Below are 18,282 nucleotides of genomic sequence, written 5' to 3' on the forward strand. Positions count from 1 at the left end.
AAAGCCACTTCTAATAAGACTTTGACCGCAAAAAAATTTTCCAAGATAAAAATTTGTAGAATTTGGAAACTAGTGTTGGTGGAGGTTTGCACTCTATGAGCGCGGTGCTCTAGTTTTTAGTTTTAATGATCACCAGTCACTATATTACCTGATAACTGAAAAAATGCTGTAGCCACGATACACTAAATTAAAGGTTTGAAGTGAAAAGTGAAGGTATGAAAATGAATGGAGCACAGTAAGACGAGGTAGCATCAAGAATTATTGTCCCATCCACCCATCCATTAATTTTGTATACTCATGTACTCCAGTTAAGGGTCACGGTGAAGCCTATCCCAGCAGTAAGAATTATTGTATCAAATCAAAATCAGGATACATGGGGCCTTATTTATATTGGGAGATGATTGAGCACCAAGTAGTGTAGAAGGTCAGAGCTATTTTTGTTGAGTGGATCGATGTGGTGCTAAGAAAGTTGATTCAACAGTAGAAACACTGAAAGGACATTTTCAAACAAACATTCAATTCTGTTACATTCTCTTTCTTTACATTGTGTCTAATGATAATCTAAGTCATCTCAAAGAGCCGTATCGACACCAGTAAGGTCTAGATCTTACATACAATGTGGATTGTCACATCTGAGCAATAATATGATTTGGACTAGAAGTGTGTGTGTGTGTGTGTGTGGCTCAGAAATAATGTGGTGGTGGTTAAGAGTAGTGCGTAATTCTCTGTAAATCATCTTCTTCTTTTTGTGTCTTTGTAGCTGTGTGTGAAAACGGCTGCCAAAACGGTGGGCGGTGCATTGGGCACAACAGATGTGCATGTGTCTACGGTTTCACTGGCCCGCAGTGCGAGAGAGGTGAGATCTCATTCGCATGTTGATAGAGTATGGTGGGATCCTCTGTTGCAGCACATTATCCATCCATTTTCTATATCTGCTTACTCCATTTAAGGGTCACAGGGGGCTGGAGCCTATCCCAGCAATCATAGGGCATGAGCTGGGGTACACCCAGGACAGGATGTCAGTCTATCACACGGCCATATACAGACAGACAATTTAAAGTTTCCAGTCCACCTAACCTGCATGTTTTTGGATGTGGGAGGAAGCCAGAGCACCCGGAGGGGAACCCACGCAAACACGGGGAGAACATGCAAACTCCCCACAGAAAGGCCCCGGGTGGGAAGCAATCCCACGACCTTCTTGCTATGAGTGATAACCACTAAGCCACCGTGCAGCAGATATATATGATTTGATCATGTCTTTCCTGCATATTTATACAACACAGATAAAAACCTCAACATACTGCAAATATCCACAACTCAAAGAGCAGCTCACAACTCAATGGAAGAGTTAACAACACAAAAGACATTTCCCCTACGGGGGACTTTTTGTGGTTAAGTGCACTTGTTTCCAGCATGGAAAGCTCCCGATTCAAGCCCAGAACTGCCTACTCGCCACGTAATGTGGAGTTGCATCAAGAAGGCCATCTGGCATAAAACTTGTGTCTAATCAACATGCATATCCACCTCCGTTCTGATGTGGTGACCTCTAATGAAAACAAGGGACAAGTCAAAGGGACTTACTTACCAGTTGTTGATTTGATAAGTGTTTTTTGTATCTGTAAAGGTTTTCTTTATTTACTGGTGTCATCTTACTTCGGAAGTGTTGTGGACTCTCTCTGTCACCATTGCCAGGGGCATTTTATTACATGGGCTTAAGGCCAGGGTCCTCAAATCAGAACTGCTGGGTGGCTACAGAAAGCACTGTGTCCTTCTGTGCTCTGCAACTGTCTAATTTTAAGTAAAATATTTTAAGTAAAATATTAAGTAAAATATAAATGACATGGATCTATGTAGGTGTCATATAAAACAAATAATGCATTCATGCAATTGAAAGAATATTTTTATTCCTTGAAAGATGGAATATCATTTAATGAGTCACCACCTACTTCCATCTCGTAACATCGTCCCATCACAGTATGTGTTCCATCTTTCAACTCAACTCAACTTTTTTTTTTATATAGCGCCAAATCACAACAAACAGTTGCCCCAAGGCGCTTTATATTGTAAGGCAAGGCCATACAATAATTATGAAAAACCCCAACGGTCAAAACGACCCCCTGTGAGCAAGCACTTGGCAACAGTGGGAAGGAAAAACTCCCTCTTAACAGGAAGAAACCTCCAGCAGAACCAGGCTCAGGGAGGGGCAGTCTTCTGCTGAGACTGGTTGGGGCTGAGGGAAAGAACCAGGAAAAAGACATGCTGTGGAGGGGGGCAGAGATCGATCACTAATGATTAAATGCGGAGTGATGCATACAGAGCAAAAAGAGAAAGAAACAGTGCATCATGGGAACCCCCCCACAGTCTACGTCTAAAGCAGCATAACCAAGGGATAGTCCAGGGTCACCCGATCCAGCCCTAACTATAAGCCTTAGCGAAAAGGAAAGTTTTAAGCCTAATCTTAAAAGTAGAGAGGGTATCTGTCTCCCTGATCTGAATTGGGAGCTGGTTCCACAGGAGAGGAGCCTGAAAGCTGAAGGCTCTGCCTCCCATTCTACTCTTACAAACCCTAGGAACTACAAGTAAGCCTGCAGTCTGAGAGCGAAGCGCTCTATTAGGGTGATATGGTACTACGAGGTCCCTAAGATAAGATGGGACCTGATTATTCAAAACCTTATAAGTAAGAAGAAGAATTTTAAATTCTATTCTAGAATTAACAGGAAGCCAATGAAGAGAGGCCAACACGGGTGAGATATGCTCTCTCCTGCTAGTCCCCGTCAGTACTCTAGCTGCAGCATTTTGAATTAACTGAAGGCTTTTTAGGGAACTTTTAGGACAACCTGATAATAAAGAATTACAATAGTCCAGCCTAGAGGAAATAAATGCATGAATTAATTTTTCAGCATCACTCTGAGACAAGACCTTTCTGATTTTAGAGATATTGCGTAAATGCAAAAAGGCAGTCCTACATATTTGTTTAATATGCGCTTTGAATGACATATCCTGATCAAAAATGACTCCAAGATTTCTCACAGTATTACTAGAGGTCAGGGAAATGCCATCCAGAGTAAAGATCTGGTTAGACACCATGCTTCTAAGATTTGTGGGGCCAAGTACAATAACTTCAGTTTTATCTGAGTTTAAAAGCAGGAAATTAGAGGTCATCCATGTCTTTATGTCTGTAAGACTATCCTGCAGTTTAGCTAATTGGTGTGTGTCCTCTGGCTTCATGGATAGATAAAGCTGGGTATCATCTGCGTAACAATGAAAATTTAAGCAATACCGTCTAATGATACTGCCTAAGGGAAGCATGTATAAAGTGAATAAAATTGGTCCTAGCACAGAACCTTGTGGAACTCCATAATTAACTTTAGTCTGTGAAGAAGATTCCCCATTTACATGAACAAACTGTAATCTATTAGACAAATATGATTCAAACCACCGCAGCGCAGTGCCTTTAATACCTATGACATGCTCTAATCTCTGTAATAAAATTTTATGGTCAACAGTATCAAAAGCAGCACTGAGGTCCAACAGAACAAGCACAGAGATAAGTCCACTGTCCGAAGCCATAAGAAGATCATTTGTAACCTTCACTAATGCTGTTTCTGTACTATGATGAATTCTAAAACCTGACTGAACCTCTTCAAATAGACCATTCCTCTGCAGGTGATCAGTTAGCTGTTTTACAACTACCCTCTCAAGAATCTTTGAGAGAAAAGGAGGATGGTAGACCTTGCTTACCCGTACATACTGATAAAGATATCAAACTGAGAAGGCTTTGAAGTGTCTACGCAGCTTCATATCTCCTCTGCTGGGAAATGATTTGGGTGCTCGGTGAGCCTGCACAGGCCTATGATTTTGTCTCCTTCAGCTCAGACAGACTATGAGTCTTTGTCTCCTGGGCTTTAAACAGAAGCCTGTAGAATGTGTGGTGGAAAGTGAGGGTAGCATGTTACGAGTAGGTGGTAGTGTCCGCTGACAGATGAAAAAGTATGAAAACGTGTCTTAAATGGCAACACCATCCTCTCTGTGCTACCTCTTGTTGGAGAATAGACGTGAAATTTATACACATTCAGACATTCATCCCCAAAGTCACCTTTCCCTCACCCTCACCATCCACGTACGGTGAGGTAGATGAGAGGTCGTGGACTGTAATTCCACCTCAGCCTCGCCTACTGCCTTCCATTTTCTTCAGCTAAAATGATTATTACTTCTTCAAACCATCCTCCTGTCCCATCTTGCTGTCCTCTTCTCTTTTTATTCCTGTGCCTTTAAGCAACAAATTTGCCGTCTTGTGTTGTCTGGCTCTCACTCAGCTGCCCTAATCCTACTTCTGAGTGCAACTCTAAGCTCTTGTTTTCTTGGAAAACTCAGGGAGGTTCAGTTTGTCAGATGGCACCTGGCATTAAATTCACCTCCCTGCTATCCAACACACTGACAGAATAGATTTCTTGGATGTGTGGTACAAATTTGAAGATGAGATGAGGAGTCAACAAAAAATAATGAATGACAGAGGGCGCGACAGACAAATGCACCCAAGTGGAACAGCTGTTAATGAAGGAGGGCTGCACAAGCCATCAAATTTCATTCTCATCCATTATATCGCTTTGTGTGATTATGAACTGCAAAAAACTTAATTCACTTAAAGAAATAAATATGGCAAATAATCTTCTCACAATGTGCTGTGCCCAAGATTATTTCATGAAGAATATGAAATTTCCCCCAATAAATACCGTCTTTTTTTTTTGTTGTTTTTTGTTACATCAAAAATTAGATCCACCCTCCTAAAATAATGCATCCAGGCTTTTCCAACAATCTCCCACTCAGAAAAAACATTAAATAAATAAATAACAACTCCCCTCAATTCTTCCAGCAGTTACAGAGCAGAAAATATTTGCACGTGTAAAATAGCTCCTGATCACTGGTCTAATGGGTGCATGTCACTATATACTCTTCTTTATTTTTGGCATGTTTTTGTGGAAAACTACACTTGCAAGAATCTCACCTCACTGACAATAAAATGGAGCATACCAACCTGTTAACTCAGTACAGTCACTTGTTTCTTGAACACACAGGAAGCTGTGTAAATAAAATACCTTTATTAATGTCTCACAACGCTCAGTAACATGAAGGTGTTACTTTGGGCTCTGCTTTACTCTGATTGGATTTTTAAAATGCATATTTATGCATTTATTTTTGCTGTTTTGTGACAAATTAATATGTCACGAACTCTAAGTGAGACAGGCGGCGTTGATGGATTAATCTCGAAAAAATGACCAATATGTTCCTGTAATACTGAGTTTGGCCTGAAAGTGTTACTGCAGTAAATATGTATTGTACTTACAGCTCTGTTATACACTGCGGTTTGAGCTTTTGTGTAGCTGAGGTCATGAACCAACAGATTTAGTGCTGATGAAGTGCAATTATGAAGGCAGTGAAAGTTAACCATTGCAGCTGAACTGTGTGTGACGGGGTCGTGGGAAACCTTGCATGTTTACATGTGCTTACGCTGTGTGTGTGTGTGTGTGTGTGTGTGTGTGTGTGTGTGTGTGTGTGTGTGTGTGTGTGTGTGTGTGTGTGTGTGTGTGTGTGTGTGTGTGTGTGTGTGTGTGTGTGTGTGTGTCTGCATGAGCCTGAGGCTTGCTGACTTTGGCTTTGCATGAGTTACATTATGACTTATATTGAGGGATCCTCCCTAACTCAGATCTCCTGCACTCTCCCCATTGAGTACTCTTTGTCTGCTTCTCTGTTTGCATGCGCTAATGTGTGCATGTTTGTTTGTTTTTTTGCTCAGTATGCTATTTCACAACAGCCACTTTATGTGCATTTGTACTAACATTACCTTCTGCATCATTTGACATGCACATATTTTGTGCTTGCTGGGTTTGGGATCTTCTCCAGCCTTGTCTCAGGGGGCCTATACATCCTACCTGGTCAGACACATTCACAACCTGCTGCCCAGTCCAACCCTAACAGACCAATAATCACAAAAGAGCCTTTCTCCTCCAGCTGGGGATGTCTGTTGCATTTTGAGGTGATGGATGTATAGTCTGGACTGGAAACGTAGAACTCGGGGCAACCACTTGTTTCTCTGTGGAAAATACCTCCAATTACAAAATGTTTAATCAGTCAGTATGGAGCCTTTCTAAATTTGATGTAATGCAAATATCATTTCCTACAAACATTCCCCTGTGTCTGTTTTTTTCCATAATACTGCAAAGAAGCCAAAGAGCAATGAATATCTGTAAGGCCTGTAAGGATGTGACTACAACAGCACTTTGTTTTAGTCCACGTCTACAAAAGTTTCTCGACCTCACCCTCATACTTTGATTACATGCTCTCAGTCATCATGTTTTTATGAAATGTAATTGGAAATGTCACACTGACATGCAGTTTTTGTGCCTGCTTTTTATAAAAGTCAAATTCTAATGCTGTGTGTCATAAGGAAAATGTGGAAATGATTTATCATATCCAAACCAAATGTCCTACCCAGTGCAAAGGAGTGCAAAACATCCCACGGCATAGCACAGGTGTTAATGGTCCTGTACAACTGATGCAGTTGTCATTTGCAAGCACATTACTCATATCATGTAAGTTACAAAGTATAATTACACTTATTTGTGCAGGAGTCACCTGCTCCTGCAGATCACCTGCTCTCTCGCTCTGCTCCACTCACTCCTAATTAACTAAGGTTCCGGTCACACGGCACACAACGATAGATGAACGAAGGAAAAAAGTCACAAATCATCGTGAAAAGGTGGACGAGTGAGCCTGCACTTCTCCCATCACCAAAAAAGTGGGGAGCTGTCTGCACCTGAGATATGGAGGAGATTGGATATTTAAATGCAGATGAGGAGGAGAGACACAAGGTGTTTTCAGAACAAAACAATCAAATACTTCACCTCAGGGAGCTCTGGTAGAAAACTGCTGCTACTGCTCAAGCACCGACGCTTTGCACATTTCCTTGCCATAAAACCTCTGTTTTCTGAGTTCAGCAATTAAATCGCAATATGCAAGCACATGCTACACGTGCCTAAAATGGAACGACAGATGACACTCTGATGACAACCATTACTAATTAAGTAGGAAATATAACCCTGTACACCCTGCACAGGGTGTACAGGGTTATATATATATATATATAACATCATGAGGTTTATGTCACAGAAATCCTACTTTACAATCACACTGCAGTCATTGTTAAATTATTTCCTTTTGCATTTATAATAAACACTTGTATTTATTTAGTGTTTGTTTTTTTCTGGTTGAAATAAGATATAAATAATCTACCAGACTTCAAAAAATATACAAGTTTCCATGTTATTTTATTTGTCTAAAAATAAATGTCTGAGGTTCCTTATGTTAAACAAGAAATTATCTAATCTGAAATAACAGGTGGTTTTAATACAGATGAAAGGTTTCTAAAGAACCATTTACTGATTTATTTACCTATTTTAATTACAAGTGTTCTAAAGTTTTTTAACAGTGATCAGAAATTTTGAAGTAACAACAACAAAAAAACATTTCCAATTATTTTTCTTCAGAAAACTGCTCTATAAATGAGCAGTCCTGTCACACGTTCATGTTTTGTACAGATCAGTGGTTTCTGCACCAATCAGATTGGTCCAATCCATTTTGTAGAGATCAGTGGTTTCTGCCACGAGTCTTCCGTGTTTTGGCCCGACGTGTCGTTCCTATTGGACAATGCCAAGGTACATCACAGCTCAGAGTGTCGAAAGTTGGCGCACCTCATCTCAACAGAACGCCGGCTCTGTGGTATGCAAGAGATCACTTGACCGAGCGTCTATACGTTCAAATAATAATTTAAAAAAATACTGTCATCACTCTTCACTCTTGGTCAGTCTCTTACAACGGTGCAGCGTAAATACACGAGCTTTCCAGGAGCGCACGTCCCCTCCGGTGCGCACTATTTTTTTTTTTGGGGGGGGGGGCGACCCCGCCCCCTGTGATAAACTCATCGCCCCCTTAATTTATTTTTTTTTTCTGGCGCCGGGTCTGACAAAGCAATTGCACACAAGCAGAAAAAGGTTTTTGTGTCTCCAAAGTGTGTGTGTGTGTGTGTGTGAGTGAGAGAGAGAGAGAGAGAGTGAGAGAGAGAGAGAGAGAGAGAGAGAGAGAGAGGTCATGTGTAACTACTGCTAGGATTCACACAGCAGCAAATTAAGGAGCTTAACTCCGTAACTGTTGCATTTAAAGATTAACAAAAGTAAAGCACAGTTAATTAAGATAAAAGAAACGATTCCAACCTTGTATCAGTAGAAGAGCGGAGAGAAGTCCAGGCGCCGAGGACTCAATCCATTCACAGGGGCGGGAGCGGCCGCCTGCTCTTCCTGCAATCTGATTGGCCACCCTGTATGCTTCTCCATTGTCATTGGCTGTTGGTCATGTCAATCATTGTGCTCGATGTAAGTCTCCGTTGTGTGATCAAATGGAAACAAAACTGAAACCTAGAATAAGACTGCGCCGTGTATGAAACACTACAGAACTTTTATTTTGACACAAATTCAGGAAGTGGCTCTGCAGCTGCGCCGATTAAATGCTGTAGCTTCACCGATCACGGACTTTCCTCGTGTTGACAGCAGCGCGCGGTTCGAGAACACTGTATATTTCCATAATCTCTATAAATATGGGAAGGCCGGCCCACACACATCTAAACGTGCAGCGGCCCACCGGGCAAATGCCCAAAATCACAGATTATCAGTCTGAGCCTGGGTGACACGCATCACTGCAAACACCACACTATCCAACTTTTTTGGCCCCTGGATGTCAGTCACCCTGGCAGATACGTCCATCACCACCTCTTGAAAGTCATTTCTGTTTGGAGTCAAGAGTCCACTCACTTGACTTTTGTCTGTTATACTTCCTCTGCTGGACAGTACTGTACGGGGAAATTTAAACAGCAAAGTAACACATGCATTTTAAAATACTGTAGGTGATTTACCGACATAATGGCTCTGTGTGTGTATTAAAAAAAAGCTTATCACACACTTCTGTTCACATGTGACAGTTCTAAAAAATACAGATAATCACTTTTATTCTATTTAAATGACCTGGTAATCATTGCACTTTAGGGAACTTGATCATTGTGTCTGCTTTTTGTACTTTTCTCTGTGTAATTGTCCTTAGCGTTATTTTCTGGAACAATTAACGTCACATACTGTACACCACTAAATGACGAGCTGCTGCCAGCAGCATTTTAGATCTCTTAGATTGGCAGCATCCGTGACAGGATTATCTCTCTCAAAACCACTCTCCCCAGTCTGTGTACTTTGTTAAATGGTGATTTTCCTGTTGATAAGTGGAGCCATAGTGGAGGGATGATTATTATGAATAGAAAAGACAGATTTCAAGCCTGCTGGTCGTAGCTTTGATAAGACTGACAGCTGGCCACCCACCCACCCACACACACACACACACACACACACACACACACACACACACACACACACACACACACACACACACACACGCAGTATATTTGGCCTTTTTATTCATTTGACCAGTTGACCTCCTTTCAGACCAAAATATGTATGAATGATAATAGCTTGATTTCCATGCAATCAAGTCAGATGTTGTTCGAATCATCCCAGACCTCCTCCTTGGAGATATTGCTAATTATTCAGCAATTATTAATCACTGTCGATTTTTTTCTAGTCTAGTGTCTTTTTTCCCCCTACATAACTGCCTTCATTGCTTAAGTCAGTGTGTGGCATCCCATCTCACTGATCTCACAGCTGGACAGGGTCAGTGGGTAAAGTGTTTTCCCAAAAAGCCTTGCCGTCCAGACAGGATTAAATGATTTCCCACTTTGTGCTTGATAGCATTTCTCTTAATCCATCTTTACTCAGAGTAAGAAAAAAAGAGAATTTGGCTTTGATGAGTAACTGCGTTCGTTCTCCAATATCAGATGGTAATGTGGTTGGTTTGACTAATAAAACATCATTTTATAAGATTGGTCTGTCATGAACCTGGGTGGTGTGGTACAGACGGCAGGTGAACACAAATGCAGACTAACAGACCCAGGTGTAGGAGTAATAAAAAGGCTTTATCAAAAACAGACTGAGGTTCATTACACACGATGACAATCAAACTGGCAGAGGTACAGGCAGCTATAAGGCAGAGGCGTGGTCCAGAAGCAAGCAGAGTTCAAACACAGAGAGGTAGGGTCACAGGCGGTGGCAAAAAGCAAGGCCAAAAAACAGGAGATGTTAATAGATGGACAACAGAGCAATGACAAAACTGGACAAAGCTGAAACGAAGGCAAATGCACAAGGCAGGAAGCTCAACGAACTGCGAGTGAAAGACGTGACCCACAAAGCTTAAATACAGGGAGGGTAATCAGGGCGTGATGTGAATCAGGTGCCGAAAGTTCAAGAAGAGGCCGTGGTTGGACGAGACACAGGTGAGACAGAAGACAAGAGGAGCCCACCCAAAACCAAAAAAAATCCCTAAAATGAAGATGAACCAAAAACCAATGGCCCAATAAAATGCCATCATGAAAAGAACAAAGAAAGAACAAGAAAATAAAAAGAATGGAACTCACCATGTGGCTAAAGTATAACAGATGACTAAACTAAAAACCAGAATGAAAGAACAACAAGAAAATAAAAGGCAGACACTAAACTAGAACAGAACTCACCATGAGGCTAAAGTATAACAGATGACTAAACTAAAAACCAGAATGAAAGAACAACAAGAAAATAAAAGGCAGACACTAAACTAGAACAGAACTCACCATGAGGCTAAAGAATAACAGATGACTAAACTAAAAACCAGAATGAAAGAACAACAAGAAAATAAAAGGCAGACACTAAACTAGAACAGAACTCACCATGAGGCTAAAGTATAACAGATGACTAAACTAAAAACAAGAATGAAAGAACAACAAGAAAATAAAAGGTAGACACTAAACTAGAACAGAACTCACCATGAGGCTAAAGTATAACAGATGACTAAACTAAAAACCAGAATGAAAGAACAACAAGAAAATAAAAGGCAGACACTAAACATAGAACAGAACTCACCATGAGGCTAAAGGATAACAGATGACTAAACTAAAAACCAGAATGAAAGAACAAGAAAATAAAAGGCAGACACTAAACTAGAACAGAACTCACCATGAGGCTAAAGTATAACAGATGACTAAACTAAAAACCAGAATGAAAGAACAAGAAAATAAAAGGCAGACACTAAACTAGAACAGAACTCACCATGAGGCTAAAGAATAACAGATGACTAAACTAAAAACCAGAATGAAAGAACAAGAAAATAAAAGGCAGACACTAAACTAGAACAGAACTCACCATGTGGCTAAAGAATAACAGATGACTAAACTAAAAACCAGAATGAAAGAACAACAAGAAAATAAAAGGCAGACACTAAACTAGAACAGAACTCACCATGAGGATAAAGTATAACAGATGACTAAACTAAAAACCAGAATGAAAGAACAACAAGAAAAAATAAAAGGCAGACACTAAACTAGAACAGAACTCACCATGAGGCTAAAGAATAACAGATGACTAAACTAAAAACCAGAATGAAAGAACAACAAGAAAAAATAAAAGGCAGACACTAAACTAGAACAGAACTCACCATGAGGCTCAAGTATAACAGGTGACTAAACTAAAAACCAGAATGAAAGAACAACAAGAAAATAAAAGGCAGACACTAAACTAGAACGGAACTCACCATGTAGCTAAAGTATAACAGATGACTAAACTAAAAACCAGAATGAAAGAACAAGAAAATAAAAGGCAGACACTAAACTAGAACAGAACTCACCATGTAGCTAAAGAATAACAGATGACTAAACTAAAAACCAGAATGAAAGAACAAGAAAATAAAAGGCAGACACTAAACTAGAACAGAACTCACCATGTGGCTAAAGTATAACAGATGACTAAACTAAAAACCAGAATGAAAGAACAAGAAAATAAAAGGCAGACACTAAACTAGAACAGAACTCACCATGAGGCTCAAGAATAACAGGTGACTAAACTAAAAACCAGAATGAAAGAACAACAAGAAAATAAAAGGCAGACACTAAACTAGAACAGAACTCACCATGTAGCTAAAGAATAACAGATGACTAAACTAAAAACCAGAATGAAAGAACAACAAGAAAATAAAAGGCAGACACTAAACTAGAACGGAACTCACCATGTAGCTAAAGCATAACAGATGACTAAACTAAAAACCAGAATGAAAGAACAACAAGAAAATAAAAGGCAGACACTAAACTAGAACGGAACTCACCACGTGGCTAAAGAATAACAGATGACTAAACTAAAAACCAGAATGAAAGAACAAGAAAATAAAAGGCAGACACTAAACTAGAACAGAACTCACCATGTAGCTAAAGTATAACAGGAGACTAAACTAAAAACCAGAATGAAAGAACAACAAGAAAAAATAAAAGGCAGACACTAAACTAGAACAGAACTCACCATGAGGCTAAAGTATAACAGATGACTAAACTAAAATCCAGAATGAAAGAACAACAAGAACATAAAAGGCAGACACTAAACTAGAACAGAACTCACCATGTAGCTAAAGTATAACAGATGACTAAACTAAAAACCAGAATGAAAGAACAACAAGAAAATAAAAGGCAGACACTAAACTAGAACAGAACTCACCATGAGGCTCAAGAATAACAGGTGACTAAACTAAAAACCAGAATGAAAGAACAACAAGAAAATAAAAGGCAGACACTAAACTAGAACGGAACTCACCATGTAGCTAAAGTATAACAGATGACTAAACTAAAAACCAGAATGAAAGAACAACAAGAAAATAAAAGGCAGACACTAAACTAGAACGGAACTCACCATGTAGCTAAAGTATAACAGATGACTAAACTAAAAACCAGAATGAAAGAACAAGAAAATAAAAGGCAGACACTAAACTAGAACAGAACTCACCATGTGGCTAAAGAATAACAGATGACTAAACTAAAAACCAGAATGAAAGAACAAGAAAAAATAAAAGGCAGACACTAAACTAGAACAGAACTCACCATGAGGCTAAAGTATAACAGATGACTAAACTAAAATCCATAATGAAAGAACAACAAGAAAATAAAAGGCAGACACTAAACTAGAACAGAACTCACCATGTGGCTAAAGTATAACAGATGACTAAACTAAAAACCAGAATGAAAGAACAACAAGAAAATAAAAGGCAGACACTAAACTAGAACGGAACTCACCATGTAGCTAAAGAATAACAGGTGACTAAACTAAAATCCAGAATGAAAGAACAACAAGAAAATAAAAGGCAGACACTAAACTAGAACGGAACTCACCATGTAGCTAAAGTATAACAGGTGACTAAACTAAAAACCAGAATGAAAGAACAAGAAAAAATAAAAGGCAGACACTAAACTAGAACAGAACTCACCATGAGGCTAAAGTATAACAGATGACTAAACTAAAATCCATAATGAAAGAACAACAAGAAAATAAAAGGCAGACACTAAACTAGAACAGAACTCACCATGTGGCTAAAGAATAACAGATGACTCAACTAAAAACCAGAATGAAAGAACAACAAGAAAATAAAAGGCAGACACTAAACTAGAACGGAACTCACCATGTAGCTAAAGAATAACAGGTGACTAAACTAAAATCCAGAATGAAAGAACAACAAGAAAATAAAAGGCAGACACTAAACTAGATCGGAACTCACCATGTAGCTAAAGTATAACAGGTGACTAAACTAAAAACCAGAATGAAAGAACAACAAGAAAATAAAAGGCAGACACTAAACTAGAACAGAACTCACCATGTGGCTAAAGAATAACAGATGACTAAACTAAAAACCAGAATGAAAGAACAAGAAAAAATAAAAGGCAGACACTAAACTAGAACAGAACTCACCATGAGGCTAAAGTATAACAGATGACTAAACTAAAAACCAGAATGAAAGAACAACAAGAAAATAAAAGGCAGACACTAAACTAGAACAGAACTCACCATGAGGCTCAAGAATAACAGGTGACTAAACTAAAAACCAGAATGAAAGAACAACAAGAAAATAAAAGGCAGACACTAAACTAGAACGGAACTCACCATGTAGCTAAAGTATAACAGATGACTAAACTAAAAACCAGAATGAAAGAACAACAAGAAAATAAAAGGCAGACACTAAACTAGAACGGAACTCACCATGTAGCTAAAGTATAACAGATGACTAAACTAAAAACCAGAATGAAAGAACAAGAAAATAAAAGGCAGACACTAAACTAGAACAGAACTCACCATGTGGCTAAAGAATAACAGATGACTAAACTAAAAACCAGAATGAAAGAACAAGAAAAAATAAAAGGCAGACACTAAACTAGAACAGAACTCACCATGAGGCTAAAGTATAACAGATGACTAAACTAAAATCCATAATGAAAGAACAACAAGAAAATAAAAGGCAGACACTAAACTAGAACAGAACTCACCATGTGGCTAAAGAATAACAGATGACTAAACTAAAAACCAGAATGAAAGAACAAGAAAAAATAAAAGGCAGACACTAAACTAGAACAGAACTCACCATGAGGCTAAAGTATAACAGATGACTAAACTAAAATCCATAATGAAAGAACAACAAGAAAATAAAAGGCAGACACTAAACTAGAACAGAACTCACCATGAGGCTAAAGTATAACAGATGACTAAACTAAAAACCACAATGAAAGAACAACAAGAAAAAATAAAAGGCAGACACTAAACTAGAACAGAACTCACCATGAGGCTAAAGTATAACAGACGACTAAACTAAAATCCAGAATGAAAGAACAACAAGAAAATAAAAGGCAGACACTAAACTAGAACGGAACTCACCATGTAGCTAAAGAATAACAGATGACTAAACTAAAAACCAGAATGAAAGAACAACAAGAAAATAAAAGGCAACACTAAACTAGAACGGAACTCACCATGTAGCTAAAGAATAACAGATGACTAAACTAAAAACCAGAATGAAAGAACAAGAAAATAAAAGGCAGAAACTAAACTACAACAGAACTCACCATGAGGCTAAAGTATAACAGATGACTAAACTAAAATCCATAATGAAAGAACAACAAGAAAATAAAAGGCAGACACTAAACTAGAACAGAACTCACCATGAGGCTAAAGTATAACAGATGACTAAACTAAAAACCACAATGAAAGAACAACAAGAAAAAATAAAAGGCAGACACTAAACTAGAACAGAACTCACCATGAGGCTAAAGTATAACAGACGACTAAACTAAAATCCAGAATGAAAGAACAACAAGAAAATAAAAGGCAGACACTAAACTAGAACGGAACTCACCATGTAGCTAAAGAATAACAGATGACTAAACTAAAACCAGAATGAAAGAACAACAAGAAAATAAAAGGCAACACTAAACTAGAACGGAACTCACCATGTAGCTAAAGAATAACAGATGACTAAACTAAAAACCAGAATGAAAGAACAAGAAAATAAAAGGCAGAAACTAAACTACAACAGAACTCACCATGAGGCTAAAGAATAACAGATGACTAAACTAAAAACCAGAATGAAAGAACAACAAGAAAAAATAAAAGGCAGACACTAAACTAGAACAGAACTCACCATGAGGCTAAAGAATAACACATGACTAAACTAAAATCCAGAATGAAAGAACAACAAGAACATAAAAGGCAGACACTAAACTAGAACAGAACTCACCATGTAGCTAAAGTATAACAGATGACTAAACTAAAAACCAGAATGAAAGAACAACAAGAAAATAAAAGGCAGACACTAAACTAGAACAGAACTCACCATGAGGCTCAAGAATAACAGGTGACTAAACTAAAAACCAGAATGAAAGAACAACAAGAAAATAAAAGGCAGACACTAAACTAGAACGGAACTCACCATGTAGCTAAAGTATAACAGATGACTAAACTAAAAACCAGAATGAAAGAACAACAAGAAAATAAAAGGCAGACACTAAACTAGAACGGAACTCACCATGTAGCTAAAGTATAACAGATGACTAAACTAAAACCAGAATGAAAGAACAAGAAAATAAAAGGCAGACACTAAACTAGAACAGAACTCACCATGTGGCTAAAGAATAACAGATGACTAAACTAAAAACCAGAATGAAAGAACAAGAAAAAATAAAAGGCAGACACTAAACTAGAACAGAACTCACCATGAGGCTAAAGTATAACAGATGACTAAACTAAAATCCATAATGAAAGAACAACAAGAAAATAAAAGGCAGACACTAAACTAGAACAGAACTCACCATGTGGCTAAAGTATAACAGATGACTAAACTAAAAACCAGAATGAAAGAACAACAAGAAAATAAAAGGCAGACACTAAACTAGAACGGAACTCACCATGTAGCTAAAGTATAACAGGTGACTAAACTAAAATCCAGAATGAAAGAACAACAAGAAAATAAAAGGCAGACACTAAACTAGAACGGAACTCACCATGTAGCTAAAGTATAACAGGTGACTAAACTAAAACCAGAATGAAAGAACAACAAGAAAATAAAAGGCAGACACTAAACTAGAACAGAACTCACCATGTGGCTAAAGAATAACAGATGACTAAACTAAAAACCAGAATGAAAGAACAAGAAAAAATAAAAGGCAGACACTAAACTAGAACAGAACTCACCATGAGGCTAAAGTATAACAGATGACTAAACTAAAATCCATAATGAAAGAACAACAAGAAAATAAAAGGCAGACACTAAACTAGAACAGAACTCACCATGAGGCTAAAGTATAACAGATGACTAAACTAAAAACCAGAATGAAAGAACAACAAGAAAAAATAAAAGGCAGACACTAAACTAGAACAGAACTCACCATGAGGCTAAAGTATAACAGACGACTAAACTAAAATCCAGAATGAAAGAACAACAAGAAAATAAAAGGCAGACACTAAACTAGAACGGAACTCACCATGTAGCTAAAGAATAACAGATGACTAAACTAAAAACCAGAATGAAAGAACAACAAGAAAATAAAAGGCAGACACTAAACTAGAACAGAACTCACCATGTGGCTAAAGAATAACAGATGACTAAACTAAAAACCAGAATGAAAGAACAAGAAAAAATAAAAGGCAGACACTAAACTAGAACAGAACTCACCATGAGGCTAAAGTATAACAGATGACTAAACTAAAATCCATAATGAAAGAACAACAAGAAAATAAAAGGCAGACACTAAACTAGAACAGAACTCACCATGTGGCTAAAGTATAACAGATGACTAAACTAAAAACCAGAATGAAAGAACAACAAGAAAATAAAAGGCAGACACTAAACTAGAACGGAACTCACCATGTAGCTAAAGTATAACAGGTGACTAAACTAAAATCCAGAATGAAAGAACAACAAGAAAATAAAAGGCAGACACTAAACTAGAACGGAACTCACCATGTAGCTAAAGTATAACAGGTGACTAAACTAAAAACCAGAATGAAAGAACAACAAGAAAATAAAAGGCAGACACTAAACTAGAACAGAACTCACCATGTGGCTAAAGAATAACAGATGACTAAACTAAAAACCAGAATGAAAGAACAAGAAAAAATAAAAGGCAGACACTAAACTAGAACAGAACTCACCATGAGGCTAAAGAATAACAGATGAATAAACTAAAATCCATAATGAAAGAACAACAAGAAAATAAAAGGCAGACACTAAACTAGAACAGAACTCACCATGAGGCTAAAGAATAACAGATGACTAAACTAAAAACTAGAATGAAAGAACAACAAGAAAAAATAAAAGGCAGACACTAAACTAGAACAGAACTCACCATGAGGCTAAAGTATAACAGACGACTAAACTAAAATCCAGAATGAAAGAACAACAAGAAAATAAAAGGCAGACACTAAACTAGAACGGAACTCACCATGTAGCTAAAGTATAACAGATGACTAAACTAAAAACCAGAATGAAAGAACAAGAAAATAAAAGGCAGACACTAAACTAGAACAGAACTCACCATGTGGCTAAAGAATAACAGATGACTAAACTAAAAACCAGAATGAAAGAACAAGAAAAAATAAAAGGCAGACACTAAACTAGAACAGAACTCACCATGAGGCTAAAGTATAACAGATGACTAAACTAAAATCCATAATGAAAGAACAACAAGAAAATAAAAGGCAGACACTAAACTAGAATAGAACTCACCATGTGGCTAAAGTATAACAGATGACTAAACTAAAAACCAGAATGAAAGAACAACAAGAAAATAAAAGGCAGACA

General features: G+C 37.9%; 1 protein-coding gene across 1 annotated transcript in view; it reads left to right on the forward strand.

Moving 5' to 3' along the window:
- Window positions 1-18,282, forward strand: part of fbn2b (fibrillin 2b) — a 229,559-nt gene that overhangs the window by 84,073 nt on the left and 127,204 nt on the right. Inside the window, exon 6 of the mRNA XM_034179854.1 lies at window positions 761-856. Within this exon, the coding sequence (XP_034035745.1) occupies window positions 761-856 (96 nt within the window). The remainder of the gene's footprint in view (window positions 1-760; window positions 857-18,282) is intronic.

Source organism: Thalassophryne amazonica, chromosome 10 (genome assembly GCF_902500255.1).
Source record: "Thalassophryne amazonica chromosome 10, fThaAma1.1, whole genome shotgun sequence".
Lineage (NCBI taxonomy): Eukaryota > Metazoa > Chordata > Actinopteri > Batrachoidiformes > Batrachoididae > Thalassophryne > Thalassophryne amazonica.